At 39.7% G+C, this 20,668-nt stretch overlaps 1 protein-coding gene across 1 annotated transcript in view; it reads left to right on the forward strand.

The window, feature by feature from the left end:
- The first annotated feature begins 3,460 nt into the window (after nucleotides 1-3,460).
- GABRR3 (gamma-aminobutyric acid type A receptor subunit rho3) overlaps nucleotides 3,461-20,668 on the forward strand; it is a 29,565-nt gene continuing 12,357 nt past the window's right edge. Inside the window, exons 1-3 of the mRNA XM_075081959.1 lie at nucleotides 3,461-3,588; nucleotides 10,818-10,930; nucleotides 20,525-20,592. Coding sequence (XP_074938060.1) covers nucleotides 3,461-3,588; nucleotides 10,818-10,930; nucleotides 20,525-20,592 — 309 coding nt within the window. The remainder of the gene's footprint in view (nucleotides 3,589-10,817; nucleotides 10,931-20,524; nucleotides 20,593-20,668) is intronic.

A 20,668-nucleotide genomic window follows, 5' to 3' on the forward strand; every position in this document is an offset into this window, starting at 1 on the left:
TTACCTGAAACTATGTTTTATTTTGCTCACTAAAAGAAGGCATCTTATTTTTTTTTTGATACTAGGTGGTGTATTTACCTTTGTTTCTTTTGCTTGCCTGGTTTTTCATAAACTGTTCCAATGAGCTTACACACTGTTACCATGCACTGGGTTTTGTCCTTGAAAGATAACCATTACGAACTTTTCATGGGCTACAGAGAAGGGATAATTTTAAAGAAATGTTTTAATGGTATCAGAGAGACAATGTTCTAACCGTTTAAATAGAAAGACCTATCAATGACTCACCCAATACAAGCAAAATGTATCATCCTGTCTTTATTCTTCTGCAAAGATGGATCCTTTCAGAATTTATTACTGACAAATACATAGGAGATTAACCTGTTTTCTTAAAGGTAATTTATAATGCTAATTTATAATGCTATTATAATCTGCTCTGTCTAATGCTCTCTTACACAGAGGAAATGAAGACAACTCTAGTGTGAAGACACTCTGTTGCTGTGGGTGACATCTAGTTGCCCTCACTGATATTACACACTCGTTAACAGAAGCGTTCACCGTTTCACTTTGCAGGAGTCCCTCCTGAAGACTTTGTGTATGTGGGCTAGACAATTAATTTCTGGAAATATGCCATAGCCAAGGACAGAGAGGTAGCCCTTAGATTTTCAGTGTGTGTAGGCAAGGCCCCACAAGGTAATATTTAGTGTTATGACATCAGCGGCATGAAGGTGGTGGAATATGTCAGTGCATCTAGCCCTTAGTTTTGACTAAAGCTGATTTTAGCAGGGGCAGTCAAAGGAACGTTGAGCATGTTTTGGAAATCCTCCATGGGACAGTCTTTTCAGCACTACAGCTTAGTGGTAAAGTTCTTGCTATAGCCAAGAATAATAAAACAGTGGGGTGTTGATAGCTGAATGGAAATAACATCTAATTGCCTCTTTGTATGTTAAAGACTCCCATCTTGGCTCATGTGCCTTCTGGAGGGAGGGACATCCTTATGCAGCATGGCCAGGGGCACACCAGTCATTCTGCAAAGCCAGCTTGTTTGTCTTTACCATATCCCTGGAGCAGGGGTTCTAAGCACTCGCCTTTCCAGCTGGGAAACAAATACCCAAAGCAAGTTTTACTTCTTTATTTTTAATGGGCTCTTTCGACTTCCTTGAGATCAGCGCACAAAGTCAACACCTTTATGCATTAGGATGACATGATGCAACCTCAGGGCCCCTTCAGAGCTCTCGGTGGATAACCTCAGCACATGGAACATCCTCTCCTTCCCCATTCCCTGCCTCCTGCTTAACGAGGGTAACAGCTAGCAGTTTCATCTAAGGATGATGCTAAGGGCGATGCTAATATGTAAAATACAGCTTGCTTTTTTTTCTGTTATTGCTTTGTAGTTGAGGAAAATGATTGGAAATGTATTAATAAACACTGATGGATGTGCAGGTAGCTGAACATGCAGAAACGTGGTAACACATTTACCACACAGCCTGCAGTGCAGTTAGCTTTTTATCTGATTTGCTACTGTTGCTGCTACTGTTGGGCCTGTGCTTGCATGGGGAAAGAGGAGGATCCAAGGGCTTTTGGATCTTTTCTTATATGTAACTTAATCAGGTGTGCTGATACTTGGATATATGTAGGCTAGATGAGACTAGGCAGCCTAACCAGACTGGCTCAGGAACAAGTATTATCTCTACCTGGGATAAATTCTCACTGGAGTTATTATTTTCCCCTTTCCACCCAAACAATAGTGCAAATTGGTGGAAGCTGTTAAAGGTCTTATTGACTATTGCTTGTGTTTACCTTCTCCAGAAACTCCATCCTGGGAATACACCAGACCTGCTGGAAGCACTATTTGACTGCCCCTGGGTCAGGCTACAAATGATCTTCCAGAAATTTGCTGAACAGGAAAGGATTAAACTATGAACAATGTAGAATGAGATGGGTAATCGGGTTGAAAGCCTTTGATCTCGGCCACTAAATTCAATCTAACACTGTTAAAGTTTTATGCACGATTGGGAAGGGATTTTTTTTTTTTAAGTCACAGGCAGAGAGCTGTTCAACTCCAAATGGAAAAAACAGTGGGAATTAGCTGTCCTTCGGTAGTAACCTCCTCCTGGAAATCATTTGCATCTGAGAATTATTTCTTTGCCCAAATGAAGTTAATTGGGAATCTCAGGGAACTTCTGAGGAGGCAGATGTCCACGTCACAGAACTATTATCCTAACACACCTGGGTGTTAACAGTCTCAGCAGACACAGTGTTGGGTTTGCTTTCATTCCTCTGCTCGTCTTACTTAGGAAGAAGCCTACTGCTGGGAAACCTGAACTACTTCTACATCTGTTAGATAGGGGTTGGGTATTTCCATTTCCCTAATTTTCATTCTCATATCTCTAATTTTCTACATAAAGAAAAATAAATATATGCTGTTTGTTTTGATGATTAATAAACTTGCCGATGACTTGAAGAGGATAAATTTGACTGTGTCCAGTATTGCCCTGTTTTAAGTCCCCAGGAAATTTTATTATCTTTCATAGAAGAAGCAGGCATGCTCAAGTTATTGCTTAAGCGGCATTTTGTTAATAAGATGTTTGGCAATTCAATCTGCTGCTGAACAGGCAGGGCAGGCTAAATGGGATAAAGATAAAATTAGGGGTAGTGGAAGGATACTGGATCTTAGATGTGCACATATCTTGTAAATTTAGCGTAAGTTAAATAGATAGCTGCAGAGCTTAGAAAAAGAAAAAAAAAGATTATTGGTATTTTCAAATGTTATTGAGGAATATTGAAACAAGGCATCATTTTTAGTTTGGACTTGTTCCATGATATTGTGCTGTCCAAAAGTAGTTCTGTATCTACAGACAAAATGCTTGCTACTGCAGATCACAGAAACAGAAAAGGTGTTAATGATTGGGAAGACAATGCAGTGTAGCCAGTTAATGAAAGAGCTTGGTCTGTACAGAAAATTATTTTGAGCAGATACACACATATATAGAAAGCAAGATTAATTTAGAGGCCTTTGTCATTAAAGCAGATTTTTGTATGGTTTTGTGTGGGATTTAAGGGGGATTAAATGTTTGACATCACTTTGCCTGCACAGGCTATGTCAAAGAGGTTACTGAGCGGGTGATGGAGAATTCAAATATGCATCTATGCTGAAAGAGTGGAAGCAATGGATCAGACTGCAGCCTGGCCAAACAAATTGCTGTATCTACTACATTTATAAAAGCAAGGTGCTTCTGTTCAGCAGATGCTGCAGGGATGTAGAGCTGAAGGAATTTTTATGATTTGCCAAAATATGTGGGGAACTCAGCACGGGCATCAGAACTGGGATGCCCCTATCTTCTGTCTTCAGGGATGCCTTGCTTCACGTGCATCTTTTGTATGCTCTGCTGTTTCTAAACACTAAAAATAAAAAGTCAGCAAGGTGGATTGGCTGACCAGGTGCATTTCTCTTTTGGAAGAGATGGTCCTGGTCATGAAACTTCTGTTCCTCACCTGCCTGTGGCCAACAGCAGTGCTACACAGTTCTCAAAGTCAGCATCACCATCTTCATCGTCGGCAACAATTCTCGTTCTTAAGAAAGCATAGCAGGTAAGCAGTATACTTTCTCTGTCTGTGCTCATCTCATAAACTTTATGCTGTCAGCAACCTTTCAATGCACCCTTTTTGTTCTCAATTTATAGTATGCATAGTATTGATAGGGTGTTTTGAAAACAGAAATGGTGAACTATTAATTAATTTTCCATAACAAGACATTTCATATTGTGATTTTATGAGTGCTTCATATATATGCACACTCACACACAGCTCTTTTAAGTTGTGTGATACCAGGCTACTATTGTGATGTGGCAAGTATTCTTGCCCTCTTACTCCCATTACAAGGAGCAGAAATGCCTTCCAGAGTTCTACGCCAATGTTATAAAGGGACTTCCATTACCCAAACAGCAGAGTAGCTACCCTATCAAGATTCAGAAGACATTTTTATGGTGCTAAATGAGGTGAATTGTACCTTATTTGTAGCGATGGCACAATGCGTTCCCTTACTGGAACGTACTTACGCTTTTAGACATTGAAGATAGTGTCTGTTCCTAGTCTTTCCAATCAAGTAGCTGGTTTAAAATGCATAATGATGCAAAGGCTTTTACATGTAAGTTTCTGTGCAAAGCGTTAGTGCTTTTCCCCACAAAAGCAATTTCACATCTGCCATGTGAGGCCTCTGAATATGTTTCCAGATTAATCTAATAGTATGTAAACGGACCAATGACTGCCAGTGATAATTCAAGAAAACATCTCTCTGTTGGGAGGTAGAAGAAATTGCAATAAGTATCTCTGTTTAAGGAAGGAGAAGGGATACAACTGTTAGATTTTTCTGTGTACTTGACCCCCTATCAAAATGGGCAGGAGAGCTCATATTTCATTCATACGGTATCACATATTGAGGAAAAGTAACATAATGACACTCCTCTGATGTGATGTGTTTAAGCTGTTTTTAAAGTTACAGGCTTTGCAGCAGATATACAGCTGTTTATCTTCTGTATCACTTCTTATGTGATAATCCAACAGTGACATATCTCTGAATCCCTACATGTCTTGACAAAATCATGTTGAAGCAATGCAAGGCAACAGAACATGTCCCAGTGACACTATGGAGGTGCCTGCAGATGCTATATGACTCAGTACTTCTGCGTTTCAGCTCAAGGTTGTAGCTTCAAGATTGGGCTAAGCCAAAAGCTCTTGAAAAGAATGACTGTTCAGCAGACCATTTCAAAGTCGCTGACAGTTTTGGAGTGAATGCTAGTGCACAATTATTTGTAATAATAAAACAAAATAAACAGAACTAGCCCTAATATCAAAATAAGGTCTAATCTGGTGCTTTGCTAGTCTCAGGGAGCAGTTAAGGCTCAAATGGAAAGAGAATAAAATATCTTCTTATTGCTGTAGCGGTAAGGAAGGTCTACTTTAAGATCAGCTTGATGCGCTTTTGTTAGTGGCAAAAGGGAAACAAATGCTACTGTTGTCTGCATTTATCCCATTCTGCAGTAGCTGAGAGGAGTTGCTCCATCACTGGTTTAAAAATTCACAAAGCAGGAGAAAAGCCTGGCGGTAGGAGACAGCATATTTTGCAGCATCTTGCTGGACATCCTTTGCTGACCTCTTGCCAGAGGACAGCAGCAACAGTAGTAGCACAATGTCCTCTTCATCTTCACAGATCTTTACTAATACCTACAAATGGATCCATATGACAGTCCTGTGAGACAGGCAGGACCACGTTCTCAGCTGATGCTGACTGGTGTAGCAGTTTTCTTTACATAAGGCAATGCTTTGGCCTTCCATGTCTTCCTAGGCCCTAGTGATTTGGAACTAGGAAGAAGACTGCAGAATCTGAGCCACAGAAGATCCCAAAGCTTAACAGCTGCAGATCAGCTTTTCTGTGGAAAGCATCCAAATACGTTTAATTTCTCTTTGTTTGATTCTCTGGTTTTTTTCTAAAGGCAGCATTATCCTCCAGTACATTGCAACAGGGCCTGACTTTCCACCAGCCTCTTCTCCTTTCTGGGGAAAAACCTTTCAGCCAGCACTAGGGTTATTAGGGACACAGCTGACAGATGGCCTTGGTTAAATGGGTGGCCATTTAAAAAGAATCCCCTGTGAAAAGGTTACTTAACCTACAAGTTCCGCTGTTTTAATAGAGTAACCCAATTCTCCCTCCAAAGCTATTTGTCTGCGTTCTCTTTTAAAGAAGATTTTAAAGCATTAACCAAAAGTACATGAGAAAGAGATTATTCTCATGGTCCATTTCCTACAGCAAAGAACAAAACATTTGACTGTCAAAATATTAGGCTTTTTGACAGTACGTGTTGCTGATGTTACTGAACACTTGGAAATGTATTTTTATGAGAGAGAGAACCATGCAATTTTAATACTTACATTTATCTGGGTTTCAAAATTTGATAAATTTATTAAAACTTTTGGAGATCACACTGCTGTGTAACTCTACAGACTCTCCTGGGAGTAAGATTTCAGTAAATTCTACTTTTTGTGTACCTTTCATTTGGTAGTAGCTGGCGTATCTCAGGGAGAAAGCCCTGGAGAGAAGTTTATGGCCATTAAATCTAGGCTCCTTCATGGTATCTTTTCATAAAAAGGTCCTTCATAGTATTCTTTTCACAAACTAGGTAAGTTTTGTTTTGAATGTGATGAGAATTTTTGTCCCCACTACCCCCATACTGCAGCAATAAAGGAAGTGTGATATTTTGGATACTAAATTAGTGTAACTGAAAACAAAACCTCTCCTAACTATCCTTCCTGAGTCAGGAGTTTCAGATTTTTCAAAATCTATCATGATGAGGATGGTGCTGGAAATATGTTTATATCTTCCTGAATACCCAGAGGTGCTCCAGCCTTCCTCTAGTCTCCTACCAAGGACTCACCTTATCATTAGTTACACAGGGCATTAAAACAGAAAAGCAGCCACGCAGGATCTTACTGAAGGTCCATGTACTATAGTGACCTGTTTCCAACAAAGGCTGTAAGCACAAATTTTGAAGAATAAGGATAGGGCAAACTTATAAGAGATTTCCCCCTAATATTCCCCCCTGCCCCCCATACCTGGTAATGACATTTCCCTCAGAGGCTTCCTGTGTTGGATGTAATTTATGCAGCCTTAGTGATCTTCACTGGATTTTTCTTACATGACCTTGTCCGATTTCTCCTTGAACCAGTGTAAACTTTTGATAACCTGGTAAATTAAAGACAACCAGATGGGATACTAATCACATCTCTCCCATGAATGCCACTGGTTATGGAACTACACTGATGGCATTATGTGGTTAAATGCTTTAATAAAAACTGATCCAACTACCTGTCAGCAGCCCTTTGATCTTTCTTTCAATATTGGGTATTCAAGGTTAGGTAGGACCCCTATATTTGTCTTTAAAAGCCTGCCACATATTTGTCCATTGTTAAAGACTTCTGAATTAGTTGATTTGGTTTTGTAGGCAATGACTGACTGCTCTGAGAGCTCTCTCAGATACCAAGGCATTGAGCCATGAGTCCATATAACAGTACCGGGTAGTGAAGTGTCCAAAGAGTATATCTCACTTTTTTCATCCAAAGAGCTAGTGCTTCTGTTAACTTCCTGTGTAAGTGCCAGCAGGGGTGTCTTCCCTATGTGATCTGAAACACTTGAAGTGCTTTTTATGACCACTGTTGAAATGTACTTGTAGATAACCATTTCATTTGCATAATGTGAAATGTTGCCTGGAATACAGCTGTGTAAAGCAGAGCTATTATAACAAGTAGTAGTTTCTTGAGCATATGTTTCACTGAGACCGACAAACTCGTATTTATCATTGCCCAGATCTATGGCAATATCAAGCCATCTGTTAAAGTTCCCTTTATTACCCCAGGTAGGTAAAGAGAGATTTCCTTTCCATGGGCGCATGTGGGCTTTTCCTCTCAAACACCACAGCCTGACATACACCTTACAATGAATGTGCAGAATCAATGAGTGCATTTAGCCTCCTAGACTATGGTGTGCTGGCCAAAGCTGCACCAGGGTGCAGGGATAAAGAAATCAGGGTGCCAGGCCACCGAAATATAATCTGTGTCTTTGCTGTGCTTCTGTGAGAATGCAAAGTATATCTTGATTGACTTCGGGAAGCTTTTCTCAGACCTAGGCTAGTTAGATTTGTCTCTCCCACTTTTAACAGAATTGGAGCCATGGGAAGGAGCGCTCAAGAAAACATCTGCCGATGATTTCACAATGCTGTGGTGTTGATCAATAGTTAGATATGGGTCTAGCATTTCTTGAGAGTAAACAAATACATACATGCGATTCCCTTTGAGTCATCAGTTAAATAACTTTAATGATGCAGTGAAGACAATTTAATGCTGTAACTCTTAGCCAACGAGTAACATCTGGAGTCCAGATGATAATGTTAAAGGAATATCTGCTGGAGAACACTTCTTAGCCTTTGGTGGGGGAAGCAGTCAAGGAGGAGAAAAAGTATGAAGCAGAAGTGCATTATTTTTTAATTTTTTAAAGAAAAATTTATGGCTAAGTTTTGGTACCTTTACACATGCAATGTTACCAGTGTCCATGAAATTAATTCCAAGTACCATGAGTATATACCTCTGCACGTAAGCCTGTTTTCCTTTACAGTAAAAAATATATTCTGCCAAAGGAAGGTATTGAAGAAAAGATGTGGCATTTTTGTAATTAAAGTGCTATTCTGACCCCTGCAAGACCTTGCCTAGCTTGAACAACCACTTTTGACAGCAGCTAGAAATAATTATAGTTACTCCACCATTTGCATATAGCATATAACCTTGAAGAGGCTGTTCAAGTTAAGTGGGCACAAAAGATGCTTTTCATATAGGCAGCATTTATGTTTATTTTGTCCTCATCCAGGAAAACAGAAGGAATATCAAAATCCCATAACATCTCTTCTCAGTGGCCCTTTATGAAAAAATTCCTGCCCTGGTAGCTTATGTTTTGCCTCTTGTGACTAGGGAAAGTCCTCCTCAGTCACATACTTGCTTCAGGTAAGAAGTTTCAATAGATGTATCATAGTTTTGGCCCGCTTCTTCCAGTAAAATCATTGGAGCATCGAACAGGTATTTTCCTTGGCACATCTGATGACAAATAACCTAATGCTTCCAAACTGTATTAGCTGTGCCATGGCATACTGAAGATAATTCATCATTTTCTCTTATACTGGTTCCCAAGCAGTAGAATTTCCTTGTATACCTATTGCAGAATTTTGCAGGTGTTTGGTTCTAATGGCCATTCTACTCTGATACAGGCTTGCTCTGCAGTGATTTTAATTCTCTGAAGCACAGGGTTTCATTTTAGCATTCACATAATTTTCATAGTTAGAAGAATAAAGTCTGTGTTTGAAGTGCCTGATGGGCTCTCTGATTGCCCTGATAATTCAGTTCAGACAACACTGCCAGAGACATTCAAGAATACTCAGGTAAATTAATTTGTTCAAGCTCAATGGTTCTGAATCGCCCAGGAGCCGCCTCAGTATTCCTGTAACATAGCATTTTTATAGTAATTTCTTGGGCTTCATTATTAAGAAAAAAGGTGTGAAAGGGATGAAAAAAAAGTAAATACAGGCATATACTTTATCCTAAGCTATTCCATACCTCATCTTAAACAGCATTTGACGATAGGGCAAATCTTCAGAACAGATTTCTATCATTCAGTCTAAAGTAATAATTAGAGCTGCTGGTACCAAAGTCCCAGAGAATCACAGAAGGCATGAAAGAAATTATGTCTACGGAAAGTCCCTTCCCTGTGGCAAAACAGCTGTATTTAAGCAATTCCTTCAAATATATGTCTAACTTATTCTTAAATAGCCCAAGTAAAAGGAGTCTCAAAACCTGCCCAGGCAGTATGTTCCCATGTTTCACTATTCTCACCATGAGAAAGGTTTTCCTAATGTGCACCACAGACCCCACCTGTTGCCACTGCTTATCTTACTGAGGAGTGGACATGGAGCAAAGGACCCTGTAAAAGCTCATCGTGTTCTGAATACTGTGGTGTGTTCCCTCAGTCTTCTTCCTGTAAATTATATTACACTGGTTCTTACGATCTTCCCATGCCTCTCCTGAAATGGTGACCGAAAGCTATGCATAATTCTCTGGCTAAACTGTGGCTAGTTCTGTTGGCCCCCCAAGTAAGGGCCAGCCACTTGAAGCAGGACATGCAACAAGGAGTCCAAACTGAAAGAGGCATAATAGCATTTTTCTTGTAGCAGAACCAAATAATGTAACGGATTCTTTCTAAAGGCTGTGTCCCCCAGCTGCCGGATCTGGCTGTAGATCTTGTCTGTTTTAACACAATACTTTCGTGTCATGGGTATGTACCAGACCCCTCTGCTGCCTGTGCCGTGGTTTCTGTTCATAGGAAAAATGGAAAAGAAGTCTGCACTGTGACAGGCATCTGCTGTTCTTTTTAAATGCAGGCCCAGCACATAAGATTTCCCTCTGGAGAGCTGGGGTCCATTCTTAGCCATGTGAATTTTCCAGGGGTGTTTGGGATGTTGTGCAGTAGGTTCTGTGAAGGGAAGAAAGTTAGCAGCAGTCACCAGAAAGAAGTACAGAATTCGTGGTGTCCTGCTTAGAGCACAGGTTCATCTGTGTTGCCTTGGTGCTATGCAGAGGCTCAGATATGTATGGCATGGGGAAAAATGCAGAGACAGGGCTCTTGATGCAAAGAAGTGCTGCATGTCTGAGCAGCAAATAAGGGGATGAGCTAATGAATAACATGGTCAAATCTGAATGATGTTTAAGAGGATCTCAAAAAACAAGCCCCTTGATCCAGGACAATCAGTTTCTCAGGCCTTCTGAAAATTATTAACTCATCTGAGCTCCTAGGAAAAAACAAAGAGATTTATAATAAAAAGTAACTGTCTCTGTAATATGGATAGTCTATGAAGTGCTTTAAAACCATGGATATAAGTCTGAGTTGAAACGGGTTATGTGAATAATAACATCTTTTCAAACAGCTGTAATCTCATGTATGATGTTAGATAAAATCTCTGAGGGGAATGGAAGAAGAGCTAGATGTTCTTCGTGGGATTTTTTAATATACAATTGGTATTCCTCATGGACCTGGGCATCCTCATACCTGATTTCCCTACCTTTTCCAATATATCTTTCTCCAACTTTATTAGCACAGTTGCTTCCCTTATCATACCAGATTCAACTGTCCAGGATTCTTGAGTCCCTGCTTCATTTGACTAGCACTCAGAATGTAAGGCAGAAAAAAAAGAAAGAAGTTTCTTACACTTTTTTTTTTTTAAACATAGCAAAAGAGAAATGAAAATGAGGAAACCTGACAGCACCAAAGTACAGCGACTTAAATCTGAGCAGCTTCTTCGCATAGAGGACCATGACTTTGCATTGAGACCTGGATTTGGAGGTAAGCAGCACGTGCCAATGCTGTGCTGGTTAATGGTTTATCCTCTCTCTGGAAGTTTACTTAAACTCTGTCCAACAGTGTCACTTAAAATTGAATGACAGTCTTAATTGCAGCTCAGCTCTTTCACTGTGCTGCAGGAAATGAAGAAATTCAGAAATAGTTGAAGGCAAGGGACTTCTTTGTGTTTAGCATTATCAGTAGGAGAAACTGTTCAAATTGTCTCCTTTTCAGAACTAATTTCATAAAAAACTACTAGAATAGGATTCTTTGAGAACAGTGATTAAGGTATCCCTGTAAACTGCATCGTCTAGTAGCAATTAGCAAATTACTTAGTAATCAAATTTGTTTTGAGAGATTGAAATGAACCATCAGTTCCTAAATCTGTTTGCTCTGTACAAAATTAAAAAAATGCCCACAGGCCTTCAGTTTATTGTTGTTGGGCACTATGATGATTATTTCTTCATTTAACTAAATTGCATGTGGATAAAGGGAGGATTCAGCGGGGTGTTCACAATTTGGATTCAGTTTTGACTTTCCCTCACAGAAGGTAAAATGAGAAAGCTGCCACACTAATAAGCTTTGTCTGAGCCTTTGCGTCACCAGTTTTGTGTTCAAGATTCATGAAAAGAGACTGAACTGCTCTGGATTATGAAGCCAAAATAAAATATATGGGGACCAATAATAGGCTGTGTAAACAAACATAAATCTCAGGGGCTAGCTGAAGTCTGTGGAGCTATTCTTGTTGACCCCAGCTGCTGGGATCTGAGGCCTGGCAAGCATGCCAGGGGGGAGACCTGGGGTGAGAAAAGCCTCTCTGGGTGCACTGGGAGTATGTGAAAGGGTTTCTTGTTACCCTAGAAATTCTGTCTTGTTAGAAAGCAAAAATCTTGCCCAATTTTGAACAACAGTTGAGATACATGTGTTTCTTCACAGCAACAGTTAGGATACCTCTCGCCTAATACCTGTCTAGTCTAATATCTGTTAGTCTGGACATCTTGTTACCACCTGTTTCGCCACACAAGGAATTTAAATTTTAGAAAGTGACATGTCAGAAAGAAGTAGCCTTTCCATGAAAGCAAACAACAGTTTGGGATGTACTTTATCACTGGATCATCCCAGAAAGCAATACTTACGATGTACATAAAAGCAGCTTTCAGAATATACCCTGTGATCTGGCGGTTGTAATTTTCCACAGGCAGTGAGGATTTTTTTACACCCGGCAAATCTGTACCAGGCTTTTTCCCCTTGTCCTTTTATTTTCAGATGACTAGTCATAGAGCCCATTGCATTCCTATTCAAGCCAGCTGTAGTTTTTCCACTGACTTCATTGCACAGGCCTCTCAGTAACCACATTGCCATGGGTATGATTTCAGCTGTACTCCTGTCTTTCAGAAATAGCTTTCAGCATTAGCTATTTCTTTAGCTGATGCATCAGCTTTACTTCTTTTCTATCATCCATGTGCCATAGTGGCATGGGAGGCATTTTTTTTCAGTCACATCCAATAGTTCACACACTTCCAAATTTTCAGAACTCTCTTAATGTGTGGGATACTTATACGTGAATCTCTCTGAGACTAAACCATCAATCCATTAAGATTTTTACAGCACACGGTGAAAAAAGTCTTAGTGAAATAAACGTTGATCCTAAATTTATACTCCATTATTCCTATATTACCACTGAGTTCAGTGATGTTACGGTAGTAAAGAATGGTTTGTTTTTCACAAAAGGCAGGCTAATAAGGCAGCAGCAGAGAGCTAGTACACAAGTGTGACCTCATCAGAGGACAAAACTCACCAACTGAAACATGAATCTGAATAACATACCCAGAATTATTGTCTGACAGCAGAGACAGAGCATGGGTTTCTCTGCAGAACACTGATGATGAAGTGTGCAGCGTAAGGAAACTTAACTGGAGGAGAAGGTGAAATTCGAGATACCATTGCTACAGTCATTGCCACGGCAGTCATATAGCCCTGAATTGCATAAAGACTTACAACACTGTGGCTTTGTGTATTTAAAGCAGGTGAAATTTTGAGTTTGTTTTTACTAAATCTAATGAAGCATTTCAGTACTGTGATTCATGAAGGGCTTGTATCTGTCACATGCCACAGTGCATGATTTATTCAGCTCAGCACAATGCATCAATTCACAATACTGACGGGAGAAGAAAGAACCAGGTCAAATCAGCTGGGTAAAACCCAAGTATTTTAAAATTATTCTTTACCGTTAGAAGAGGGGCAATTGTTTGCCCTTTCCTATACCCCATTGCGATTTTCTGAGTATGTAAGGGAGTTGGAATGACAGATTTTGTTAATCTGGTTCCATTGTGTCCCTTTCCCTGAGAAGGTCAATTATCCTTTGGACCAATTTGGGAGAAAAAGCAGCTGGAAAATTCATGCTGTTTTGAACCTGCTGGAGATCCCTCAGTTCAGGGGAACTCCTAAATCTAAATCTGGCTTGTCTGATTTCATTTAGCCCCACGCATGCAAAGTAAACGAGGCAGACTACAGGATCCAGACTTTTTACTTTATAATAGTAACAAAGGAAGAACAGGGACAGCACATGCTGAATTTGATTTGTAAACTGAGCAAACGTATGGAGAGAAAAACTGGGGGAAATGTGTGTAGAACTGTTGGCTGCCGATGCTACTGGCTTCAGCGTTACTGGAAATATTTGTGACTTTGCTCACATGACTGGTTGCTTTCTTGTGAAAGTATATCATTGCTCTGTGGAGGCAAGAGATCTTTTTTTTGACCAGATGGACACAACTCTGCTGTCATTTATGTGAGTGTATTTTGGCATTCTTCTGTTGATTGCAACGCCATTCCAGCTGCACAATCAGAATTTGAGTGTTGGTTTTAAAATTTAGTCCTGACATTGTCCATTTATTAACAGATTAGAGATTAAAGTCTGAGAAGCATACTGTGTCAAGATGAAGCAAAAGCAGCAAGCTGCTAGCAAGCTGTTTCTACATTTTTGCTATAGAAATGCTACTTCATCTGCAGTTCTTTATACAGTGAGGTTCAGTGGAGCAAACCAATAATTCAGTACACCCAAACATTCTTTAAAAAACTAAACCTGCATTGTTACATTGCACTTATTCCCTAAGCTAGGCTCTTTGGTTATTGTTTGGGGGGCCAAGGGGTTGGGGTTTTTCCTTTCCTGGAATTGTTTGTTTATTTGGTTTTTTTTTTGTTGCCTTCTATGTAATGTCATGGTCTTCTTTTGTTTGGAAGGGTCCAATAGATGGACCCCCACTGATGCAAAGATGTGGACCAGTACAGTGATTGGAGTAATTCCACTAGACATTGGAGTAGGAGCATGGATGTTTCCTTTGCTCAAACAGCTTTACCAACTGCATCAGTGAACATTGTAGGAATTTTGTTTAGTCCTTGCTGCATCCTGTAGCACTGATAAATGCCAGCAGATGGGTACGTTAGGTGTCCTGCAATGGTACAATAATGCTTGCCAGTTCTGGTAAGGCTGTCTGTCTGCATAGGTCCTATGAAAGGAAACGAAAGACTGTTGGTAGACTCAGAGTCAGATCTTTTCATGACTTATGTACCTTTGTACTACTATGGCCTGAAGTACTTCAACTGATTTTTCAGTAGCCTGCTAAACTGATAATCTGAGAGAAGATAGCTTAAGTTTGGAGTGGATAAAAAGTAAGAAATGAAATTATGTTGCCAGCACTTCTTGGAATGGTCATCCCCATGTTTTAAACTCATTGAGAAAGGGTGAGCACAGGCCAATATCAGACAATGAGCAGAGACTTGTAGCAGCTCAGATCTGAGGGGCACAATGCAGGCTGCCTTAGCAGCCAAAACTGTCTATGTTGACAGAGGTGTTAGAGTGAATCCTTAGGAATCCTATAAAGCTACTTTCTTTCCTACTATACATCTATTTATCTCTAGCCTATTATTTTCTGAACTATCTTATTTCAAAATACTGTCAGAAGTCGTTGGTGTGAGCTCTTGGTTTCCTGAGTTCTGTCTCCACTTACTAAAAAATAACATTGCCATTAAAAGAAATCTTAAACTAGCATATAGAGGAAGTCATTCTTTTACTGCTCTGTGCCTTCATTTTTCGTGACAGTAAAACCCTTCCACACACTCTCTGCATTATTTTGCAATCTAAAGATTATGGAACCACATGATCATTGTCACTGTGTACATGCAAGTTCTCACTGAGTATATACATATTGAACTATGACAACTTTTTCTTTTAAATTATGTCTCAAGGACATGTCATTTCCTATGCTAACAATGTGTTAGTTAAAGAAGTTTTAGAATAGGTTATCTCTGCTTTGTCAGCCAGTATAGAGGACAGTAATGTTAGCAAGTACTAGAAATGAGGGAAAATAATTTAGTAGCATTTAGCTGGTCAAGAGGTAACAGACTTTCTAGACAGTTTGCATCCCAATCTGCAATTAAGCATCATCTTAATTCCAAGTTTTCAGAGGATCAGAGATCCCATTAGCTCACTCCCCCTTATGCTTCCTCCCTCTTCAATGTAAGTTAGTAACGTTTAAGTTCACCTAAAGGTAAAAAGGGGGAAAAGGAAAGAAAATAAGGCCCAATGAATGTTCAAAAAATGCTGCAATTCTAGTAGCTCTTTGCCACCAAGTTGTTTTCTTTTCTGCACCACAGCCTTCCCTGAAAGGTCAGAATTATCTTCTCACTGTGGTGGAGAAGACTCACTCTGATGAAAGTAGGATGGCTTTTTCTCACGTGTTACTGGAAGGAATAGGCTCAGGTCTAGAACAGGAGGGAAATATTTTGGTAATTTGCAAGACTTCTAGTAGGCTCCTTCTCCTGGATTTTTTTTCTCTTATGTTGCTAATTGTTTCATTCCAAGAGCTGGCTACTGCTAGTACCACTCCACCTTAATTTCTCACATCAATAAGACGGAAACAAAACAGTAACAAGACGAAATACCATTGCCAGTAGTTCTTCTGTTTCACTCATTGCCAGAGGAAAGTAAATACATCCACATAGCTTCACTTCCCTGGGTCTTGTTTACATTTCTATCTGGTTTTCTTCCTCTACAGGCCCATAAGCCTTTTTTAGAAGAAAGTACTCCTGTAGACATTAATCATTCCCTGGTCTCTGTCTCCTACTGGGAGCTTTCTGTAGACTAAGCTTTTTCCAGCATACACTGTTACAAAGCCTGCTGTGATATGGTGGCTGGTTTTTCTAAATTCAACATTTATGTTATGGAATTTCAGGTGCAATCCACTGCATATTCCAAAGTCTGAATATTACAAAAATACTATATAATTCACTAAACCCATTATTACTGTAGAAATTGATGCTAAAATGCTAAAAGGATATCCTTTTTACGTTATATCCCTTTTAAAAAGGGTATTATAGAATTTGCCTGCCATACTATCTATTAAAAAACTTCCACGCTCATCAAGCAATTCTTTTGCTATGTTTAAACCTTTTATAAAAAAAGACTGGAAATGGCTGTGTGAAGATAAACCCATCTGAAAATAATTCTATTTTTTTCTGCTGAGGAGTAATTGTCTTGAAAATCTGTGGAGCCTCCATTGTGAAAATCACTAATCCCTCTAAAATAATGATTTGGAGCAATGCTCCAGAAGCAACCGAAGCTGCTCAATTTAATAACAAAATCCTCTCTACCATCCCCAGTTTTGTCTTACTGGGAAATAAAACCCACAGCTTTGCTATGGTTACTTTTTTTTCAAAGTGCATTTGATGTTGTTGCCTGATGGTCAGCCAGAGATTGAAACTCACAATGTACTAGAGAGAAAGCTGTGGTGCAGACAGAGGGGTAGACAAATCGCTTCACTATTCTGGCTGGTTTAGGATCCTTTCCAACGCTTATTGAAATGCTATTTTTTAAAAACATCCAATAGTGGTAAATCAAATCCAAGTGATGAAGAAATTTATGTTCTCAGCAACCTGTTCCCAGTAGTTAATTATTACTGTTTCTAGTGGTGTTGGTTTTTAATCACAGAAAGAAATATTTCCAGAAAATGACAAAGCTCAGAAGGCCTAGACCAGTAAGGCCAATATGTGTCTTATGCGGGGTGGTGATGTTAGTGGCAAAACCACAAAAATGCTTCAGGGTAGAAAAGTGAAGAGCACACTGAAGTGACAGGGATTGCATATATGTGCCCTGTTTAGTGTCTATCATCTGCTTACATTTGTTGCCAAAGTAAAGCCAGAACAGGAAGAAAATACTTGCAGCTGCTATGATCTGTCAGTAGTGGGTCAGGGGATGTAGTTTAATAATTGTCTGTGGTGAACTGTGACTGAACAGTATTTTCTCGTTAAGCAGCATGAGTACGGTCTTTGGCCTTTTGCCAGATAGAGAACAGGAATCTCTTTTTAAGGAGTCTGTTCTACAGTTCTAGCGTTTCTACCTAATCAGGAAGAAATTTCATTCTAACAGTTCCCTTTTTACTTCATTCACTTTAGAACCATCCACTGTATTTCTCCTGGCCATAGCTTTTGATCTCTTTTATATTATTCAGTGTCCCCACTGACTTGGTTTTATAACAGTTCTCAACTTAGTGCAAGCTGTCCTTTCAAAGAATCAAGTACCTCTGTGTCTATTTATTTATAACTGGCACTTCATGTAACTAACGGGATCAGAAGCTGCCACTAATTTTTAGTTCTGTGATCAATTCCTTTATATCTGCCCGGACGAGGTGAATTATTGAATGAAATTGTGCCCATACTGGAATAGTGCTTGTTGGGGCAGGAAATTGCCCGTAATTTTTGCAAATCCCAAGAAAGTATTAGGACTGCCATCATCACCCTTTGAGCAGCTGACACTAAGAAAAACCTTTTCCTCACTACACATGATTTATGGCTTAGGAAGCCAGTCACCCTACTCTGTGATATGATTTGTGGGTAGCCCCTTGCCTGTTTGAAGAATGTTGATGGTAGACATTTGGCTTTATTTGCTTTGGATTTGTCCTTGACTCAGAAACTGGTAACGCCATTGTTTTGTGTAGAGACCTGCTCTGCTCTCCTCCCCTTCCACCCACATAATTCTGCATAAATAAGACTAAACCCAATGTTTTTAACATGCTCATCAAGGAAATCATCCCCCAAAGTTTTAGTAACAGCAGTTAAGATCAAATGTACTCCCAGATATGAGCACTTCCAGCGTATTCTACCATGAGCCTCTGCCATAGTCCGAGGGCAGGAGTTTGGACACACCTACAGTATCAAGAAGTTGAAGGTTCTTGGTGGGTAAGGTTAGATAACACACAGTTCATCTGCCTATTTGCAGTCACTCTGAGCAACCCTGGTAACCAACAGGCATTTCCAAGTCACAAGCCACCTCACCCCAATCTAGAACATGCCTGTTACACTGCATGGACTTTAAAGGGAGCCAAGGGCTGAGGCCAGATTTCTAGCTTCAGTACTGTTCACACGTTAGTCAGCTTTTCTACTGATCATGCTCCTAGGCTGGAGCACTGGGCTTCTACAGCTAGCCTGCTCCCTGAGTCACCCTGCCTTGTGTACAGCTAGCTCAGGTGTAAGCTCTGCAATGTAGGCTTGTCCTGTTTCATCATGCAGACGAGAAGCTTGATAGACAACACCTCATCTTTCTGTGGTGTTTGCATTTAATGATGTGTGAACGCCATTTGTGAATGATGTTCACGTCATGCATAAATCCCACCGTGACTTCTGCTTAGGTTAAACCTGTCTTCAGTTTACAAGATAGTTTAGATTCCAGTGGAATACTGAGAAGCTGACTCCACTCAGATTACAACCAGGCATTTTTGTACCAGTATTTCGTACAAGTTGGTATTTAGCATAAGTAAACTATTTGTGTGGTGTGGCCAAAAAAAAAGACAAGAAGGGGTCAAAACTGGTTTAGGAGAGGCACAAAAATTTTTATTGGTTTGTGTGAAGAAGCCTGGATAGATACATACATTGATTCTCTTGTGCATCAACCTCTAGGGCAGATGTCTCCTGCTGTCTCTATTCTCCAGAAGAAGCAGCGTTTTCCCCAAGTGCTGTCTAGTGTCTAACTAATAAACTAATTGACTGAACTTTGCTATCTGGAGTCCTGAATTTTGTTCTGAGCTTTGGCCAACAGACCGAGCGATGCATTCCTCTCAGAGGAAAATGTGATTTCCGAGTGAGACAGCACAGCTCTTGTCAGTGCTGAAACATGCTCCTGTGTGCCCTGCTGACGCATTTTACCTTGCTTTTCCATGCACAATGCATCTTCATCTGTCTGGTGCAGGGTAAAACCCTCCATTATAAAATACAAGTCAAATCAAGAGATTACAGAGCCAGATTTTAAAATACCTCAAAAATAGTTCAAGATCTCTACTGGTAAGAACTGGAGGCAGCTGTGTAATCCTCGAGGGCTGCTATTTTAAGGATAATTCCAAAAACAGACACAGTATCGTGGCTGGTTATCAGAAGAGTGATATTTCTGGACTATTTTGGCTTGACACCGATAAAAGGAAAAGACAAGAAAAACAGAAAGACAGGTTAAAAAAGCTGTTGCTATCGCCTGCTGTTCACACTTCCTTGTACTCATGTTTGGTACCAGGTTATTTTAAATGTGTACTTTCAAAATATTTAAACGGACTATTTTTAGCAAATGTAATTAGAATCCCATGTACAATAGTTAATATCAATTTTCATGCCAAATGCAGAATATTCTTTGGGGAGGGGGGTGTATACACATATATACACACATCTCTTTCCTCTCCCTTCTCTGTAAGGAAGTGATTAGTCAATTGCTTTAGTGGAATGACTTGCTTGCTGAAAATTACACAGGTACATAACCCATATAGAACTAGATCCTTCATTCTGATATCATACAGTAAAGAGACTGGTAATAATTTTATATTTTTAATTTTTAGTCACTTTATTGTAAAAAACCAAATATGGTGTTATAATTTATTCATTCAGATCCCATTGTGTTTTAAACTCACAGCCTTTTCCAGTGGCATGAAATAGTGGGGTAGTATATAAAATAAAGTCACCTCGTGCAGTTTGGAAGGTATTGTGTTTGATAATAAATTATGTACTCAGTAATACACAACACTCCATCACAGAACATGTGTAGTATGTGTACAGCTTTTCCCTTATGAAGCAGTGAGCAAGAAATTATTTTTCACAAATACCTATGTCAAACTTCAAGTAGTTAAGTAACTAAAGATAATTAGGAGGCATGATAGATATTTTGTTCATAAGTGTGGGAATAAGCATTGGAACTGGTAACTAAGCTTTGCAATCTTTGATGTATTTGATATTTTTACTCAGCTTTTCCCTATGACAGTTCTAAATGGCACTCCAAGCACTTCGTTAGCTTTGGCACCACAAGGAAGCTGTCACTGCTGTCCAAACTGCAATGCCAATAACAACTAGTCTGACTGCAAAAAGATCACTGAAGATTTTATACTTACTTTCACAACTGTTCAGCATTGGGTTTTACCTTGTTGCCAGAGGCTTTCTCATTCAGTGTGCTAAGGTGGACAGACCATAGTAAATGCTGGGATGGGGTACCCTCTCTGTTGCACATCCACAGTCTTCCCTTTAAAAATATGGATTTACGCTTCTCATCACTCTCATTCTGTTGCATTAAAGGGTCGCCAATACCTGTGGGCATTGATGTGCAGGTAGAAAGCATTGACAGCATATCTGAAGTTGACATGGTAAGTTGGTTAGAAGAAGTAGAATAAAGAATTTCAGCCAAAATTCAGGGTCTCAGAAACATCCAGCTGGCTGACA

The sequence above is a fragment of the Phalacrocorax aristotelis genome, chromosome 1 (genome assembly GCF_949628215.1).
Source record: "Phalacrocorax aristotelis chromosome 1, bGulAri2.1, whole genome shotgun sequence".
NCBI classification, from domain to species: Eukaryota; Metazoa; Chordata; class Aves; order Suliformes; family Phalacrocoracidae; genus Phalacrocorax; species Phalacrocorax aristotelis.